Source organism: Hyperoodon ampullatus, assembly GCF_949752795.1.
Source record: "Hyperoodon ampullatus genome assembly, chromosome: 6".
NCBI classification, from domain to species: domain Eukaryota; kingdom Metazoa; phylum Chordata; class Mammalia; order Artiodactyla; family Ziphiidae; genus Hyperoodon; species Hyperoodon ampullatus.
In genome coordinates this window covers 4,805,989-4,826,738 of record NC_136919.1, presented here as the reverse complement: position 1 = coordinate 4,826,738, position 20,750 = coordinate 4,805,989, and the positions used below count along the sequence as shown (strand labels likewise).

General features: G+C 43.4%; 1 protein-coding gene across 2 annotated transcripts in view; it reads right to left on the bottom strand.

Moving 5' to 3' along the window:
- The window catches only part of MED27 (mediator complex subunit 27), a gene marked incomplete at both ends in the record, with an annotated part of 215,403 nt that overhangs the window by 74,459 nt on the left and 120,194 nt on the right, over positions 1-20,750 (bottom strand). For both annotated transcript variants that reach the window (XM_079707235.1, XM_079707236.1), the window contains one exon: positions 3,608-3,701. In XM_079707235.1, the coding sequence (XP_079563361.1) occupies positions 3,608-3,701 (94 nt within the window). The remainder of the gene's footprint in view (positions 1-3,607; positions 3,702-20,750) is intronic.

Here is a 20,750-nt window from a genome sequence, read left to right as displayed (position 1 = left end):
GTGGCTTGGGCGAAAGCTTAAAAATATATCCTGGTATATGTGCAAGAATGATCATGCCACCATTATTTAAAAAGCAAAACCGGAAACAACCCAAACACACAATGACAGGCGAAAGAATAAAGTGTGTACGGTCACAGAATGAACTATTACATAACCATGAAGATGATCAAATTATCAGATACAACTATCAACATGGCTACATCTTAGAAACAACCACACAATATGACACTGTTCTTATAAAGTTCAAAATTCAACAAAACTCAATGATACATTACTTAGGGACACATGTCCATGTGGTAAACTCATACTTAAAAAATGAAGAGAAGGGGATGATTATCAGGATGGTGGTGATTTTGGGGGGAGAGGCAAGGACTGGGGAGAAGCACACACTGGTTATCTTCTGCTTCTTAGACTGGGTAGTGAGCTCATGTGTTTATCATTACACTTTTAAACTGACATACACATTACATATATTCCTTTGTATACATCAAATTACACAATTAAAAAAAAACAAGAAAAAATTACCCGCCTGGTGTCTGATCACCCAAATCTTACTCACCAGCACTACGAAGTATAATCAGAGACGGGAGGAAGAAGCACCCTGGAGGCCTGGAAGCCGTGTCCTGGCTGCACGAGCCTGGAGAAACCATGACCTCCACTACCTCAGTTTCCTCACTTGTAAAATGAAACCCATTGGTGCTACCTACTTTGAGGGCCTCTACGAGGAGGAAAGGAGATGAGCGCTAGGTAAACCACAAGGCTCCGCGTGGTTCAGGGGGCAGGGGACACGTACTCTGTCATACGGATTGCTTTCTCGGCCGTGCCTCTCTTCCCCTGAGGAATGACCTCCTCCACTCCACATGCTTCTCGGGGGCTGCCAAGGCAGGACCCACCCCCCAGGCGGAGGGACAACTTCAGGTTAGGCCAGTGGGAGTGTTTCTCCTGGGATATATGAGCACAGGTGCAGGATGAAAGGACGAAAGGCAGTTGAGGTCAAATCACTTGGGCCACAGAGTCCAAAAGGGACCTTGTCCTGCTCCTGACACCCCTGGAGTGAACCTGGTTTTTGTCCCTCCGGGCAGGGCAGCTCTACCTTCATGTCTGTGAGCATCCAGCATCATTAAAAAGCAAAACAAAGACAAAAGCCAACCCTTTTCTTGCTTAAGTTCATCAGAGCAGGTTTCTGTCGCCCGCACTCACGGAAGCCTGGCTGACTCAGGAGGAAACGCTGCTTTATTACAAAGCACGGGTGCACTTGAGGCTTCGGCCGAGCAGGCAGAGATGTCAGCAGAGACTGCGCACGTGTGTCCTGCTTCAGCGGCCTAGGTGGTCTCCCCATCAGTCTCACCTGCCTCCCAAAGCTTTCAGAGTGCACCACCTCCCAGATTCACACAATTCACTTCAGAAGGATCTCCAGAAAACAAGTCTCACTCTTGCCTGGACCTCGTGCAGTGGCGCCCCTCTGCCTACAGCACGGCTCTCACACTGTCTCCACCGGCCACAGGGCACAGGTGACTAGCAAGGGGACGAGGGGAGGTGGCAGCTGCCGGTCCCGCTCTCCGCCCAGGTGAAAATTCCCTTCAACCTCAGAGAAGATGTGTGTGGTGACAGCAAGTGGCCTAGGAATCTGCAGTCTAATAAAATACCATCTTTAAAATTAAAAGCCAAATAAAGCCATGATGTGAAAACTATGATTATCCACCTGGCAATTTAATTCCGAATCAGATCACCCACTGCTCTTCCTATAAACAGACACCACCTTGTGTGAATTCCCATGTCACCTAAGGAAGATGACAGCTTGCTGGCCAGATGCACAGTGATCTGAATTAGCCACTCATGGCAGTGAAAACGGTGTGTATAAAAGCGAATTCTGTCCTTGATCGAGCCCCTAAACTCTCATTATCAGTCTATTAAAACAGAAGCTCAGTGAGAAAGCAGATGAGGCTGACAGGTCGTTGTGAAATAAAAGCCCACTTTCTCAGGTGGAAGTAACTCTAATATCTTAGACCTGTTTGCCTAGAATCCTGTTCTCCCTGCTCATTCCTGTCAATGCCAAATCCCTACCTTCATCAGGAAATGGAGGCTCAATGACCCAGAAATAATTTGAGCAAACCCATCTCACTGCGGACACTTTCACTTTTATCTTCATTAACTCTTTGGTGCCTGTCAAGTATCCTGGAAGTGGGATTTATGTTTCAGCTGCTGGGTCTAGAGGATCTTAACATTTAGACAATTTGTACGCTTAACCGGGGCAGAAAATATTGCATGTTTTTCTAGACGTATACAAACTGTTTTCTTTTTCTAGCAAAAGAACACTGTGTTATCTCATTCGCTGTATTTTTTAACTGAAAGAATTTTAAAGAAAAGTAGCATGTTACCCAGATGAACGTCACCAATTTTGCCTCACATGTGAAATCCCGCCCAATTAACAATCCCACGTCTTTTCCTTTCTTAAGAGAAAAACACACATGCACACACAAGAAGCCTGCTCTCTTCAGGCGAGTGGACTGAGTGAATAGTCACTTGTCCTGGGTGACTACCTATTTATAAGAGTTTACAACGGTAAAACGCTGAAGTCCGGGGACTTCACACCAGGCCCCAGAGCAGCGGTGCTAGTGAGACGTAAAACAACACTCAGTCCTGAAGCTTGCCTTCCTGATGTCCATCAAAACCCACCACTCTTAACCAGTTAATTCTCCTTTTCTGTAAAACGTGGAGGCTCCTCAAAATCTGTGCTTGAGGAAGGGCTCCCCAAGCATGTGTATTAGTACCCAGAGCGCCAGAAAAGCACCTCATCACTGCAGTCTCCGTGCCTTTCTAATTGCTACTATAATTTAGCATTTCTATTCTACCGTATTTCCCAAACACACCTGCCTTTGGTGAATTTATGTGAATACAAACATCAGTGATGAGGTCAGGAGGCCAACTTGCTCAGAGCAAACCCACATCAGAAACAACAAAATCAGACTTCCCTGGTGGCCCAGTGGTTAAGAATCCACCTTCCAATGCAGGGGACGTGGGTTCGAGCCCTGGTCGGGGAACTAAGGTCCCACATGCCACAGGGTAACTAAGCCTGCATGCCGTAACTACTGAGCCCGCGCACCACAACTAGAGAGGAGCCTGCATGCCGCAGCTAAGACCCGACACAGCCAAAAACAAACAAATTAATAAATAAATATTGAAAAAAAGAAAAGAAAAAGAAAAAAGAAACAACAAAATCGGAAACCGTCAGTGATAAGCACTCAGACACTTTCTTCAAATACGGAATGGATTTTATAAATGATTTCCCATAGCAGGATCCAATAGGCGAGCATTCCTATTGTCTTTGGTACACTATAAGACAGGTTCACCAAAACACCATGAACGGACTCACAGGGGACAGGGTCTCACACTGTATTTCCTGTCTGGGTAACTCTTAGACGGGCTCTGCGATTTCGTTCAAAAGCATGTAGAACGTACTACAGAATGCCGGTAAAGAGAAATAACGCTGTTCACCATCAAACTGGGATTTAATTTCCATTCTAGAGCTCCGACCACACAGAAACAGGTTAACCTGGAGGCCAATGTCCTTGCACGTGTCCCTACAAACAGGTCAGGCAGAACTTACGAGAAGCATGGCGGACGTCCCATTGGGTCTGGATAAGTGGATGGACATTTCAGGGAACATCCTGTCAATGCGGCTTATCACGTCGTCAACATATCTGAGAGGGAGAAAGACACACAGGTGTAAGAGCTGGAGCCCTAGTCACAGAAATACAAACCTACAGTACGCTTTTCTTCTCAATTTAATTTTTCATTAGTGAAATACGTTTTTAAGAAGGCAGATGGGATTTATAAGCCTTTTAAGGAAAAATACTACTCCCCAGTTCCCCCTCTTGCTTTTTAGTGATTTAGTGGCCATCCATTTTTTTAGTGATTGGTATTTACCGCTGTATTTCCACGTGATGTGTTCTTAATGCCAGTTCTCGGTTTTTCATTTTAAGGTGTGACCTCGTGGCTTTCTTCTATAGACCAGAATTTAGTTCTGCCACCTTCCTGGCCACTGGGCTCCAATTACAGGGCCCCTCCCTCTGTCCTTCTGGTCTAGGGATGGAAGCAGCTTCCTGTTTTGCTCACCTCTGTTTGCCTTCCTGTTTCCTCTTTGGCTTCTCATCTCAGTCACCTCAATAATCAAGTCTCCGGATTAAATTCCTTCTGTTTTAAATACCTGAAGTCATTCCTGTTTTTCTGGTTTGAGTCTAATTCAAACGACCTCACCATTTTTGCTTAAATCAGTATTTATTGTTTATATTCTAAAATATCTGCTATATATATATGTTTAATAGCTGAGCTGCATAGTGGCTTGTGAGTATATTTATTTACTTGTACAGTTTTTTGTTTCACTGGATTTTCACTTGATTCATTTTCTGTGTACCTATTAAAATTTTTTCCCTTAAACTCTCTACCTGACTCTAAAACTTCTCTGACATATCAGACATATCAGTTTCCATTTTTTTCTTGGAAACATCCCTCTGAAAGGCAGTCTTCTGTTCTTCTGGCCCAAACGGAAGCTGTACCTATTACGATTTAATGATCATTGAGATAACTGACATTAAGCACTTAGCATGGCATAAACTTAGGGCTCAGGATTTATAAATACTCTTCCTGGTATATCATGGGCATCGTGGGCATAGTCTGCAAAACTGTCCTCTCTTAGCAGGAAGAATCCCTCCCACCCCCAATACCCCAGTGGAAGCTCACTGAGAAAACACCAACCCACAGCATCAACAGAGCTGGGTCTGGCTCAGATCCTCTGAGAATAAAATCACAGCAGCATTTGTGCTCACCGTCCAATCACACGGACACAAAGGGGATGTAGAATACGGTAGCTGAGATGCAAAACTATCTGTTAAGGATTTTTACATTGGATTTCGTATCTGTTGGATATGACAAATTAAATTACATGTCCATTAGATCAGGGACACATAAAAGCTATGTTCTCTTGGGGGAAAGAGGGAGACTCGCCCTCCACTCACAACATGAACTGATTTTAGTTTGAAACCTGGGGCTCATGAGAGAGAGCAGACAACACAATGCCAATTGTTAAAAAGTGAACTTCAACATATGAGCTACGGGAGTCAGTAATCTTGCTGATTTAACCTATCAGGTTTTCCCTAGGGAACGTTATATGCAGTTTTCAACTTCAAGTTGAAAAAGGAAGGGGGAAAACTCTAGAAGGCCCAGTGGTGAGTAACAATGATAGGAAGACCAGAGCAGAGACAAGTGAGAAGAGGTGGAGGTGCGCTGAAGGCTACTTGCTCCTGCAGAAAAGAGGGCTGCCTGTGGGGAGACTCAGGTATTCTTCAAGTGTGCAAATGGCTTTTAAAACTCAGTACCAAAGAGCCATCTTCCATCTCGAGAAAGGACCACAAGGTGAGGATGTGGCATTAAAAAGTAAACTAGCTTAGAAAGAAAAGAGGTATAAGAGGTACTGCTTAAAGGCAAGGCTCCATTCTGTTGATTTTGAAAATGGTTTAGAAAACAATCTTCCCTGGATGGCTAAGAGCCAGAATGACTAAGACATCGCGCATCATCTCCCACGGTCCCTTCTAGATTTACAGCTTCACGATACACAACCTTGGCTCTAAGCTTAAACGCTACAAAAGAGGCGAAAAGGTGAGGAAAGGAGGAAATTAACTCATTTTTCACGACTGCCTACTGTTTCTTGAGATGGTGGAAGACAGGTGGCAACATTCATGTCAAAAGTTCACACCAGGGCTTCCCTGGTGGCACAGTGGTTGGGAGTCCGCCTGCCGATGCAGGGGACACGGGTTTGTGCCCTGGTCCGGGAGGATCCCACATGCCGCGGGGCGGCTGGGCCCGTGGGCCATGGCCGCTGGGCCTGGGCGTCCGGAGCCTGTGCTCCGCAACGGGAGGGGCCGCGGCAGTGAGAGGCCCGCGTACCGCAAAAAAAAAAAAAAAAAAAAAGTTCACACCAGGTCACTGGAGACATTTCTGCATTTACAGACTGCTTTGCTAACTCTATGTGTGCGATTTAAACCCAGTTACTTCAGACTCAGCAGGAAGCAGAAATCCACTCTCCTGTGTGGATGGAGGTCATTGCTAAGTATATGCTAATGGGGAGGGGGACAGTCAATGTCTTCTGAAGGGATCCTCAATCAATAGCCATTATAGCTCTGGACAGTAAAATGCAAATGAATATGCAGAACTTCAGCACAAAGTTGACATCATAATTTGCTCTCCCTTGTACCTTTCACCTTGAAGGTTTCAAAATACTTTCTAGAAAACTTGTCTCTCTAGTAGGCTAGGAATTTAGGGGGATAGGTAGGTTAGGTGATGATTCCAGAAACCAAGTTCAGTGTGTAGATTTCCAGGATTCTATGCCAACTACTTGACTTTGCTTGCTTTTATAGCAGGGTCCAGAGTTCTAAAAGGGCAGACAACGAATGTTCCTTGACATTTCTGGAATCTTCTGTATACGAGCTCTTTACTTGTAAAGGGAGGCAGTGGCAGGAGAAAAGAGTCCCAGAAGAAATATCTGATGCGGACATGGGAAAGTAGAGAGGTCTGGGGCGGTATTTTTTGTTCCCTCCCCAACCAGTGATCTCAGATAAAGCTCAGCAAGCTCAATCCACAGATTTTATTAAGCAAAAATGCATTTCAAGGAGACTGTTCTTCATTCCCACACCTAACATAAAGGAGATGCAAATTTCCTTTTTACAGGTGACATTATGTATTTGCCAAAAAAGAGAAAGAAAGTCAGCTGCATCTTTCGCTGAGGAAAACAATGTCGAAATCCTAGAAGCAAAAAATCAAAACATTTCATTTTCAAATAGACCCAACCTTCAAAACGCAAATGCACCACTAGTGACTTGACAGAAATAAGGAAAGCTTGGAACGGCAAATTAAAAAGCTGGAGCCGAGATGACATTTTCTTTCTGCAGAGGGTGGAAGTTGGCATGGGAGGGGCTCCTGGCTTCCTCTGTGTGCCCCGCCAGCCCTGCCAGCGCCTGCAGAGCTCAGAGCGCGGGCCCAGGACAGGTAGGAACAGCGCGCTCCCCTCCCACACGCCACCATATGCTGCACTCCGCTCTGCGGCAAGATCGGATTACTTTAATTTTTACCTTCGGAATATAGGCAAACAAGCACTAACACAGCAGTGGTGACTAGTTTACACTTGAGCAGACGCGGTGCAGAACGACATTAATTTAGTGCCAAATTGAGCAGTGAGTCACAATTTGCACATATCTGTCAACCTGTTAACAGGGTAATAACTTGGAAAGATCGCTGTTCCTATTTACATTACAGAGGCCTTTCGAAAATGGAGAGCTGCTTGGTTCTCCTCCTGGAAGCACTCAGCTGATCAGCTGGCTGGCTGGTCCAAGAACCAGGTGTTTAGAAACACAAACTCCTAGAAATCACAGGTTCACATCGAGGTGTGATTCATAGTTTCAATATTTTCAGGTAGGAAATGAACTTTTAAGCAATTAGAGAATTCCATCTCCCTGTTCTGCTCCTCAGTTACTGTCAGACTCTCAACAGTTTCTGATCCAGTTGCCCCAGTGTATCCGACGGCTCCTTCTCAGGCTTTCCAAAGGCTTCCTCAGCACCAAGCTTCAGTCTTAACTATTCCAACATCTCTGCTGCATCAGAAACAATCACGCCTTTCTCAGAATCCTAACATTCGTCTCTGAAGCCCTATAGACCTTGTTCTCTTCTGATTTTCTTCAGGTAGCTTGGCCCGCTCCTTTAAATGTCCTTAATCAGAGAATTAAAGAACACCAGGATCTCAGAGGTCCTCTTACTCCAAACCCCCGTCAATCTAGGGACTTAACAGCATCTCCAAGAGACAGTCTGCTTAAATAAACAACCCTGTAGCACACCTTATAAGACAGCCCCATGCACTGCTGGACCACCAGGCTGCTTCCAACCCACTGACCAGTATCTCCCTCCACCCAATTACTTCCTTCAGCCTTGTGAAATCACACACAAATATTTCTTCTGAGACCTAAAGGCTTTCTACAAACATGTAAAAGACTATTGGTTTTCCGATTTATCAGTGTTTTTAAATCTTTCTTGGGTCACAGATCCCTTTCAGAATGCACTAAAAACTAAAATATATGTCTGCACAAAATTTTGCATGTAATTTTCTGCAGTTTATAGGTCCCTTAAAGTCCATTCGTGGACCCCAAGTTCAGAATAACTGTTCTAGACCTGTTCTAGAATGAAGGTATCTGGTTTTCTTCTTTAGTCCTTTCTGGATGGAAAATTGTATTTTTCAATAATGCTATCTTCATTTTAGAAACATATATATATTTTTTGCAGCCTAGAAGTGAACATAACTGAAGTGGTAGTACAGGGGGTACAACGGGTCTCATAGTTCTGATCATCTTAAAATCATGCTTCCATGTTGGAGTCCAAGGTTAGTGTTTGTTTTTAAACTACTGTCTCTCACTGCTAATCTTTCCAACAAAGTCAAGGACCTACTTCCGTGACCTTAGAGGTCACCTGATAGTAAGTAACCCTTTCTGCCTTCTACAGCCACGTCACCTGTGCTTTATAGAAGCTCCTTGCTTGTAAAAAGAGAGAGCTCCCCGCTTTCTGCATCACTGCTTAAGGCACAGCTCGGTGGTGAACTTAACCTCAAGTCCTCGGAGGGCCAACGAGGCCCCGAGGTCCAGCTGCTGCTCTGCTCTGGCCTGGCCCCACCTCCTCCCCCTACGTCCAGAGCAGGCTCGCACTACCTTGCACGTTGTGCTGTGGACGTTCCACATTCTCCGCCTGGAGGATTCCTCTCGTAACTCCTCCCACCCCCATGCCCAGGTCAGCCCTGTGCATGCTTCAAGTCTTTGGGTTCCAGCTTAAATGACACTTCCTCAGGGGAACCTTCTCTGACACTCCCCCGGGTGCCCCCATCAGTCAGCGTGCCCTTCATCTCACCTCTTACGGCACTTTTTAAAAAATAAATCTTTATTGGAGTATAATTGCTTCATAATACTGTGTTAGTTTCTGCTGTACAACAAAGTGAATCAGCCATAGGCATACACATGTCCCCATATCCCCCCCCCCAGAGCCTCCCTCCCACCCTCCCTATCCCACCCCTCTAGGTCATCGCAAAGCACTGAGCTGATCTCCCTGTGCTGTGCAGCTGCTTCCCACCAGCCAACTATTTTACATTTGGTAGAGTATATATGTCGATGCTACTCTCACTTTGCCCCAGCTTCCCCCTCCCACCCCATGCCCTCAAGTCTATTCTCTATATCTACGTCTTTATTCCTGCCCTGCCACTAGGTTCATCAGTATCATTTTTTTTAAGATTCCATATATATGTGTTAGCATACAGTATTTGTTTTTCTCTTTCTGACTTACTTCACTCTGTATGACAGACTCTAGGTTCATCCACCTCACTACAAATAACTCAGTTTCTTTTCTTTTTATGGCTGAGTAATATTCCATTGTATATATGTGCCACATCTTCTTTACCCAATCATCTGTCAGTGGACATTTAGGTTGCTTCCATGTCCTGGCTATTGTAAATAGAGCTGCAGTGAACACTGTGGTACATGACCCCTTTTCTTGTTTTTGTTTTTTTTTTGCGGTACGCGGGCCTCTCACTGTTGTGGCCTCTCCCGTTGCGGAGCGCAGGCTCAGGACGTGCAGGCTCAGTGGCCATGGCTCACGGGCCTAGCCGCTCCGCGGCATGTGGGATCTTCCCGGACCGGGGCATGAACCCGTGTCCCCTGCATCAGCAGGCGGATTCTCAACCACTGCGCCACCAGGGAAGCCCCCATGACTCTTTCTGAATTATGGTTTTCTCAGGGTATATGCCCAGTAGTGGGATTGCTGGGTCATATGGTAGTTCTATTTTTACGCTTCTTAATTCTCTCCGTGTCTCCCGTCCCAGTTGTAATTAAGCAATTTTTCCGAGTGATTACTTAAGGTCTATCGCCTCAACAGGTCTCTCCAGGGGATTGCATGACCGCCTTCTTCAAGGTTGAATCCCAGCACCTGGCCACGGTGCCTGGTACCCACCAGACGCTCCTTAAATATTTGCCGAAGGAGCAGACAGGACATTAAAAGTAAGCTATGCAGACGCCAGTTAGGCAGTTATGAAACAACTGCAATGCAAAGTTCTCTTTAGCAGGTGAAGATGTGACGTGTTGAGTTCACTACATTAGCCACCAAAGGTCACCAACAATGGCAACCACAGAGCCCCTCAGAACAAACCTCAAAGAAGGCAGCAGAGAGTCTTCAAAGTCTTAAAGCTTAATATGCAGCTACAAAATCCCTGCATCTGTTTTAGGAGAAGCTCGATGCTTCTAAGGAGCAAGCATCTTCTGAAGGCATGCATTGCGTTATTGACATGCCACTTTTCAAATGCTGCTTTTAATGAACTAATTAATTCTGCAAAAACATCAGTACAAAGAAGTGTGCTATCAAACCAGGATTACAATACCAAAATGATAACAAAACAGAATGTGGAAGACATTTCTAAAGATATTGGTTTTGCAAAACATTAGTTGTCTCCCCTACACACTGAAATATATTGCAGAGTATCTGTTATTAAAGCCTTAAAATAACTTGCTGGACAGATGGCTTAGTTCTCTAAAGTCTGACCCCTCCTCAAAAGAAAAAAAAACAAACAAAAAAACCCCAACAAACCTGGACTCTAGCCAGTGATCCCGTGTTAGCGAGATGTTTAGCAGCTCAGACCAGATTTAAATAGCATTTACCCCACACAGTGTGTACAATACATGCTGTTCATTTTCTCCACCCATACAAAATCTGAAAGTTAGGAATGCATATATTAATAAACCACCTTTCTGGGGAAAGGGTAATGCCCAGCAGATAACAAAAAAAAAAAAAAAAAGGAGTAATTTGCACCATTTGAAAATGATTTAAAATTTTCCTCCACACCTGTCCAGAATGATGAGACCAAGAGGACTTTGTCAGTGGGTGGAAACAGAAGGGGGTTTGTTTAATTACTTCATGAGAATGAGACTGCCTGAAACTCCAACTATCAATCTCAATATGCTGAAGAAAGAGGACTGGAAACTTAGGTCAAACTTGCTCACTTCCTCCACTTTGGTCAAATATCTCAGGTTTGTAAAATATTTGTATCATCACGTAGGTCAAAGATGTTTAGTCATTCTCTAACTGTACGTAAAAAAGCAAGACTAGATGAGTGACAGACAGAAAGAGAAGCTAAGATTCCTCCACCGTCTCTCACCACACTCCCTCCCTTGCCACCTCTACCCAGCTAGCTACCTACCTACTGTTATTCTCTTTCAGGAAAAGACACTCAAAACTTCAAAATCTCTTCATGGAAACTCAACACCTAAGCAGACATGGCTGTCAAGAGTAGGAAGACCTGCTTCCTCAGAGCGGAACTGCAGCCAGGCCACAGAAGTAGAAGGTGAGCTTTCCCCTCTTCTCTCCTGAGTAGCTGATGAACTTCGAACTACATGAATGTGTTACCTGAACAAATTTGGGAGAACCACCTGGCAAGCAAACAGTAGCTACCTGCATTTCCATAAGTTGAAATAAATGCACAAACACTCACCAAACACTGAAATAGAGAAACTAACCTTCCTTCTTCCATTGGGTGTCAAGCAGCCCAGTAAGCCCTGAGTATGTATGAACTGGAACACATGGCAAATACCATCATAAAGACAGAATTCTTCTTATACACGATTTAGCATGATTTAGAGAGGTAAAGAATTCAGTTTGTAAACTATCCCTATTATCTATTAACAAATATTTATTGAGTGCCTATAGTTGTCAATAATGACTGTGTTCAGGGAATGATCTTAAGTACTAAGGATTAAAAAAAAAAAAAATTGTATTAGCTGGTTCACAGCAGGCTTTCTCTGGAGGGACAGGTCCAGTCTGTGCTTTCTGCTGGAGAAGAGTCAGGTTGAGCAGGAAAGTAGACCTTGCTTTCCAGTTTTCAAAGCACTTTTGTATTCTTTATCTCATTTGAACTCTCACTAACTCTGTAAAATAACAAGGGCAAGTGCAAAACTCCTACTTCATAAATGACAGAAAAAAGGAGGTTAAGTGACCTGCCCGAGGTAACAGCACAGCTAAATGGCAGAGCTGGGCCCAGAACTGACGTCTCTGATCCCCATTCCAGGACTTTCCTGCACATCACAGTGCTTTTATAGGTCTGTGAGGATTGCACGGAAAAAGCAGATTGCCTTTTTGTGATTCCCCGGGCTTTATAAGACAACTGAGAAAGTTCTGAGTAGCGTATTGACAAAATGGAATCAATGCATGATTTTCTCTCTTCCCAGTCGTTCAGTAAATATCCACTCGGTGCCTAACTGAGCCCAGGGACATAGTGATGCTCAGGTGGTCTCCGCCCTCAGGGGGCTCACACTTCATTTGGTTACAAGCCATTTTCCTTCAAGATCACAGGCTTATTTCCAGGGAAAAACAGGACAACTAAGTTAAATTTCCTTCCATTCTCCTGTTGGGAGAAAATTAAAGTGCAAAGTTGGTAGGTTACAGGAAGGGGTGAGAAGTGAATACTTGTTTTGCATTTTACTTTACATTAATAACTAAAAGGTAGACGTTTTTCTCAATGTCTGCTCTTCTTGATTAAAAATTTATTCGGGGGACTTCCCTACAGTGGATAAGTGGATAAGACTCTGCACTTCCAATGCAGGGGGTCTGGCTTTGATCCCTGGTCAGGGAACTAGATCCCACATGCGTGACGCAACTAAGAGTTCACATGCCACAACTAAAGAGCCCATGTGCCGCAACTAAGGAGCCCGCCTGCTGCAACTAAGAGCTGGTGCAACCAAATAAATAAATAAATATTCTAAAAAATTTATTCAGATATTGGTGGGTCCCAGTTTTCCCTAAAATGTTGTAACAATGTATTAAGCTTGGGAAAGAATTATGATTTCACTCAACATCTACCTCCTCTGCAAGCTCTTCCATGTTACAGAAAGGGAAAAAAACCCCAAACAAACAAAACACCCATATCGAACTTTCCAGTAAGACCAATTTACAATAGTTGTTAAATCAGTCACCTCTGTCGGATCTGCAAAAATGACCCTCAGAGCTCACAGCCCGCTCCCTTTCATGCTGGGTTCCTGTAACCATACTCTCCCCGCACCCCTCAGGGGAAGGGCTGGCCTGGGCTACTGCACTAGTCCCTGTGTTTTCCCACACCTGCCTGCACCTCTGGAAACAGGCCCTTTAGAAAAGACTCCTCAAACTGGAAACCGTCCCTTTGCTGGAGGCGCCTCCCGGAACTCTAAAAGGTTCCCCTCAAATAAATCCTATGACGTTCCAACCAACCTTGCAATTCTCTGGCTAGAACAAGAAATCGGAAAAATAAATTCAAAAATAGTTCAACTAATTGAGAACAGTGGTGACACGACTATTCTAAATTGGTAATGAAGTAAAACTTCACATACACTCTGCTTAGCACTTTAATTCAACATCATTCGTTTAACAAGTGCTTCCCGGAGTGTTTTAACTGTGGATGTGACTACTTTTGAAATTCATGGCATTTAAACAGAATAATGGGATCATAATGAAAGTATCTGCCTCACTGAGAAACTGTTACCCAGTCTTCTCCTCTCACTGCCCCTTTCTCCTTAAAGGGACCATGTCCCTCCACACTGCAAGCACAAACCGTTCCTTCTCAGACCACTGCCAAGTGCTAGTTTGCTTTTCCCTCTAAGTTCACTGTCCAGTTCACATTTGCCCCAGACCAACAATTTCCAAAGTGTGACATGAAACTCACAGTGGCATGTGGGGTGGTGTTAGGTGATCTATGGATGAACACTTTCAATGTATATAGAAAAGTATATAAGTAGCAAATAAAACCTGTGATCTCATAGACATTACTTCTTAGAAAGGGGCTAAGTTTTAAAAATGAGTTTATTTAAAGAAAAATATTACGCAAATAACAGAACAGATGACCAAAGATTATGGCAAAAATCCTACAGGTGGTTGAAAATGACTGAGTGTAGAAACGCCCTTCAAATAAGGCAGGAAATTAAACAGCTTTGTTTCAAAAAGGTTTTGCTTGTCTTTGTAGATTGCGGGGTTTTTCCATTCTTAATGAATCTTCACTTTTAGACCTTAAAAAAAATAAAGTTTTCACCCATACATCTGGAGCTATTGAAAAGAGGAGATGTAGCTAAGCAGCCTAGGAGAGGGTAGGTGTTTAGGTCAGCAATACTGGGAGGCAAGGGCTGCGGCTGATCCATCACCCTGGGAGCTGACTACACTAGAAAGCGCGTCTGGGAATCTGCTACGTGAGCACGGGACCAGGGCCTCCTTAACAGAAAATAAAATGGCTTCCACTCGGGCACCAGCATGCATGGCCACTGGCTCCAAAATTCCTTTTGCCACCCTTGAAGGAGTTAAAAATTGTACCAGAACATATTTCTCCCAGTGGAGCCAAATCTAGGATTCTACCGGTGGCAGGTAAAAGATGCTTAGGGCACCCTGAACAAACTCTCAGAGGGCACCCCCTACAGGTTTACGGTGGCCTCATCAAACCGGAGCCAAACTCAACATTTACCGTATTGCCATAAGCTGAGAAATCTTGTGGCGGTCTTTCAAATCCTGGCACAAGCTTTTACACTGCACATCAGAGGAGAAATAAAGTTAATCAATCTGGGGCTTCCCTGGTGGCGCAGTGGTTGAGAGTCTGCCTGCCGATGCAGGGGACACGGGTTCGTGCCCCAGTCCGGGAAGATCCCACATGCCACGGAGCGGCTAGGCCCGTGAGTCATGGCCGCTGAGCCTGTGCATCCTGAGCCTGTGCTCCGCAACGGGAGAGGCCACAACAGTGAGAGGCCCGCGTACCGGGTAAAAAAAAAAAAAAAAAAAGTTAATCAATCTGACCCTCTTGCTCACCCCCCTGAGTCCTGCCTACTTGTTCCTCTCCCACAGCACTCCCATCCCAAGGAAGCTTTCCTCTGCCCAGGGAAAGGGGAAAACTTCAGAAGAACAAAGCCCATCATTTACAACAAGGAAGGTCATAAGAATGATTTGAAAAAACAAACAAACAAACAAAAAGCTTGGAAGGGTGACTTCATCCAGAAAATGTTCTTCAAAACAGTCAATAACAGGCCTCTCTCAGTAATGAACACAACAAGCAGATAAAAATCAGTAAGAATAAAGATTTGAACAATACTCTCTACTAACTTGACCCAAATGACATATATATTCTATGTCCCCAAACAGTAGAATACACACACTTTTCAAGTGCAAATGGAACATTCATCAAGACAGACTACAAGCTGGGTCTTAAAACAAGTCTCAAAATTTTGCAGAATGTGTTCTCTGACCACCACTGAGGTTAAAAATCAACTTAAAAAAATATATCAGGAAAACTCCCCCCGATATTTAGAAATTAAACAACACACTTCTAAATAACTCATGAGACAAAAAAGAAATCACAAGGGAAATTAGAAAACATCTTGAACTGAATGATCATAAAAATATATCGAAATTTGTGGGATGCAGCTAAAGCCAGGCTTGGAGGGAAATTTATAGTTTAAAAGACCTTAAAGAAAAAAAGAAAAATGACTAAAAGATCAAAGATCTAAGCTTTCATTTTAAGAACTTAGAAAAAGAAAAGCAAATGAAACCTAAAGTAAGAAGGAAGGAAGTAATATTTGTAAATGAGTGAAATACAAAACAGATAAAAAATAGAGAAAAATCACTGAAATCAAGAGCAGATAATTTGGAAAATAAATAAATAAAATTGAGAAATTTCTAGCTAGACTGATCAAAGAAAAAGAAACAGAAGACACAACTTACCAATATCAGGAATGAACAAGAAAACATCACTCATTCTAGAGACATTAAAAGGATAATAAAAGAATATTACAAACAACTTTATGCAAATAAATTTGACAAGTTAGATGAAATGAACAGTCTTTGAAAGATATAGATTATATAACTGATATAAGAAGAAATAAAAATCTAAATTGCCCTATATTTTTTTTTATTTATTAAATTTGTTATCAAAGGTCTCCCCATACAGAAAACTCCAGGCCCACATGGATTCACTGGTTAATTCTAACAAAAATTTAGGGAAGCAATAATACCAATCTTAAGGAAACGTTTTCAGGAAACAGAGGAAGAAGGAACATTCTCAACTGATTTGATGGGGCCAGAATACCCTCATACTGAAACTAGACAACAGCACATTACAAATAGAGAAAACTACAGACTATATTCCTCATAAACAAAGACACAAAATTCCTTAACAAAATATTGGCAGATAGAGTCCAGCAATACATAAAAAAGATAATACATCACGATCAAGTGATTTCTAGAAAGGCAAGGTTGAATTAACATTGAAAAATCACCCCATGTTGTGGTATATACATAAAATGGAATATCATTCGGCATAAAAGGGTGCATTTTGTGTAAATTCTACTTCATTAAGGCTGATTTTTTAAAGTGTTTAGAATATGTGTTGAATTCTCTGCACTACTGTCAAATATTAATGGGGTGAGAGCCAAATTAAGTCATTTTAGATAAGTCTTCGGGAGACAAAGAGAGAGACTGGATCCCTGGGGGACTCTCAGTGGTGAGAACTTGGTTTGCTGCACTAAGTCTGTGTGAGTGTTGGGAAGACCATGCGCAACAATGCAGCCCTAAACCAGGCGAGGGGCAGGGGCCGCATGTGGGGTCACAGTCCTCAACGGCTCAGGAGCAAAGCTGGGTTTCATCATCATCACTGTCTTCTCATCAGAGCCTGGGACCAGTCCTTACAACTTCGGTGTAAATGGATGTGAATCCATAGAAAGTACGAGAGGAGATGCAGCCTTCACATACCAAACACGCCCACAGCAGCAGAATTTCAGCAGGACAACCTCATACCGTGATGCTCTTTCGGCCTCCGTATTTGCCCACCTGGATTATTAAGCATTTCACGTGCATTTAAATATAGAAAACATTTTGGATATGTTTAGACCTGTGCATTACTATTAAAGCAAGATATTTCCCTCAAAACAATTTTTGGATACTTTCTTTTCAGATGGAAAGGGAACAACAAATATTTTAAGAAGGCAGTACTGTAGTTCAGATCATAAGATCGCGCGTTGCATTGGATGGGTTCAAGTTCTAGCTCTGCTAAGTGAGGCAGATTACTGGGCTTCAACCCTCATCTTGAAACGAGGATAACAACAGTATCTTTCATACGGTGGTTTTAAAGACTAAAGGAGAACTTAGCGCATTTCCTAGTGTAACGAACACACACATACACACAGAGCAATAGTAGGTTATACGATGATAAGTCAGTACATTAAACTCTCGCCCCGAATCCTAGTAACTGGGTCCTTTTGCCACCATCTTCTCCATCACCCCATCTTAGCCCGAAGTGTGTAGGGCAGTGTGCGTAGCTGAGAGAATCCTGGATTAAGTGTAGAAAGATCTGGGCTCTACCCTGGTTCTCCTGCTCACTCACAGGGCCACAGTGGGCAAATCATCTAGCCCTCCCAGCCTTGGTGTCCTCTTCTTTGGACTAGATGATCTCTAAAGGTCATTCCAGCTCTGGTCAGTTCAATATACACTCCCTAAGAGCTTACTATATGCACAAAGAAGCAATTAGACACTTTCTAAAGACTATCCATCTTCAAATGGTACATATGGTAATTATTCTAGAAAATTCAATCAATCAGAACACCCCATTCCTTAACCTTTGTGAATAACTGAAATCTATTGTACTGTAGTAAAATTCATCAGTGTTTTAACAGCAGGACTATTTCAAGTATATAGTCCTGGCATAAAACACATTGCCTTTGTCACTGTCTAGTGGGGCCCATTGCTAGAAATGTCTGAAGAAACATATAACTAGAAAGGATTCCTGCAACCAAGTCTTAGGACTAAAGATGAGTGTCTTAACAAGAACCCCAGGAAACAGCAATTCTGTAATCAAGGAAATTTACAGGAAGGATTCTACCCACTAGAGTTCACACATGAATATTTACTGTGGCTGAGCAGGACGCTCAGAGGGCATGTGTAATTAACGGGCACACAACGAATGCATCTTTCACCTGAGGATCTGAGGATAAAACAGATAAAATCAAATATTTACTTGAATGCTAATGACTTTAGGAATAGAAGTCAGGAACATAAGCATCCAGGTCCTTAAATTCTTAAATTTCAGACACCCACTCTCGTAAACAGAAGATCTGCTACAACAAACAGATGCAGCTGTAACTCAGATTTGGTTATGTTATATCAATCACTCCATGTAATGCTCCAAATATCACCACATACATCTACCCTCTGAAGGCTTTAACTCAGTTCTGACCCGTGAAGGGGGGTGTGTGTGTGCAGGAATGCACGTGCACTGGGGACACAGCTCATAGTGATGGAATGTACGTTTCTCCCGCTCGGACCCCTCCGTTGTCCTCGACACGGAGGACTCAGTGAATCACCCTGTGAATGAGTCGACAACACAATGGTGCCCAAATCAAACGCTTGGAACTGTGTTAATCCGGAGGATTACGTGTAAAAGGAGAGAGAATCATTCCATTTTGGTAAAAAAAAGGTGTAGTACCAACGTGAATAATAACAAAGGGATGACAGATTGGAGGGTATGCTTAGAAGATGAACACACCACGTAATCCTTTTTGGAAACAAGGTGTACAAAGACTTAAAACCAGGGGAGAGAGTCTGTCTCTAACAGAGAGGAGATGATACAGTTACTCCTGAAACGTGCAAATGGAAGTTGCTGAGTGAAGACAGATCAATTATTCTTGGTCGATGAGAATAATAAGGGAGAGTTCCAGCAGGGAACACCGAGGTTAAATATCAGGCACAACTTTACAAGTGGGAGGATTGCTAGCAGAGCAGAGCGGCGGCCCGGAGGCGAGGAAATGACCGCCTGTAGAGGCATTCAGGGTTAAACTTGACACCTGCCTAATTATGCCTGGAATTATTCCTGCCACAGTTCAGGAGAACGGCAGAAATGTGCCATCAGAGAGGTCTGTTCTGGTCCAAAGGGGGATGAAAACAAGGAGGTTAAACTCCTGCTTTTCAACACTTTTAACCCTCTGGTATAAGTGAGGGTTTTGCCCACTGGGCAAAACTCTTGACATTTAAACCCATCACAAGCCTGTTAAAATGGCCTGCATATGCTGCATAGGGCAAGAAATCAAGATAATGGCGACTTGTTTTGGAGAAAAGAAAGGCAGCCGTCTGCGACGTCGCTCTGGGTGATACACACCACACCCAGAGAACAGTATTTCTTCCCTGCCTGCAATGCTCTATGACATTTTTCAGTCTTAATTCAAAGCTTTCTTTGTTGAGTTCCAAACGGGCATATTACTTGTTGTTAAACAGTGTAAAGTGTTTAAGCTTGATTAGCATGACTCAGAAACTTTTCATCATTTTCAGGAAGGTTCTAAGGGCCTGCTGACAGCTCTGGGAAACAGGACTTTTTTCAGATTTCCACTGCAAATGATGACTGACCATTGGCCTCTGCATTCCAAGGCCTAATGAAGGCAGCAGGGTACAGGACAGAGCTTGCACCTTCATTAACTAGCTGAGGAATCCCGTGCTGGGGAAAGACCTAAGCTAGCAGAGCCCACGCACGCCCACTGGGACCCAAACGCTCTAAGGCTAAAAGGCTTTTTGCTCACTCTCTGAGATGACAACGCATACAGTGTCACTCCCAGCACTTTTTTTTCCTCCATGAGAAGGACTTTAGTGAATCTGCCATTTTTGGAAATACAGTCCAAGAGTTGACAGATTTAAGAATCCTAATAATAGGGCTTCCCTGGTGGCGCAGTGGTTAAGAGTCCGCCTGCCGATGCAGGGGACACGGGTTCGTGCCCCGGTCCGGGAAGATCCCACATGCCGCGGAGCGGCTGGGCCCATGAGCCATGGCCGCTGAGCCTGCGCGTCCGGAGCCTGTGCTCCGCAACGGGAGAGGCCACAACAGTGAGAGGCCCGCGGACCGGGGAAGAAAAAAAAAAAAAAAAAAGAATCCTAATAATAGCCCTCACAAAGAATCATATAATTCTGGAGCTGGAATGCAACTGAGAGGATGGCTAGTCCAAATTCTTTACTCTTTGGAAGTGAAACTGGGGCACAGAGGCTGGCGGGCTTGGGTAAAACCTTCTAGCTGGTTGTAGACCAAGCTGGGATTAGAATGCAGACCTTCTGAATCTCTTCCGGTCCTAGATATGTGGCTACTAATAAACGTTATGAACCAGTAAACTCTTCCAAAAGACAGATTTAAGAGCCTCTTAGAGTCACGTGTAAAAAAGTTGTCATTGTATTTTTCCATTGCAGTTTTTACAATATTCTTATACACTCTCATTGTTCCAACAAAACATTCTGGTCATAGTTTAAATGTACTTGAAATTATGCCACACGGTTTGGAGAAATCTTCTCGATCTATTTTCAAGCACAGACTTTGGAGAAATAATGAGTTTGTGTTAAATGCACGCTTGGACGTACTCAACTCAATCTAGGCAGGATGCTGCCCCGTGCTCAATACCTGCTTTAGTATTTTCTGAAAAACTTTTGGAAAAAAAAACAATAATCCAGTTACACGCATTTTCAGCACTCTTCCCTTCAGTGAAGAGGTAAAGCTGGATGAAGAACAGAGTAAAATGGTTTCATTTTATGTGGATTTCAAGTAACGGGCTAATGATTTTCATTCTGCAGATGTGGATGACACTTCAGCATTGATTCGAACATGCTGGATTCATCTATTTTGGTTTGTGAGAAAGTTTCTACTCTAAAGATAA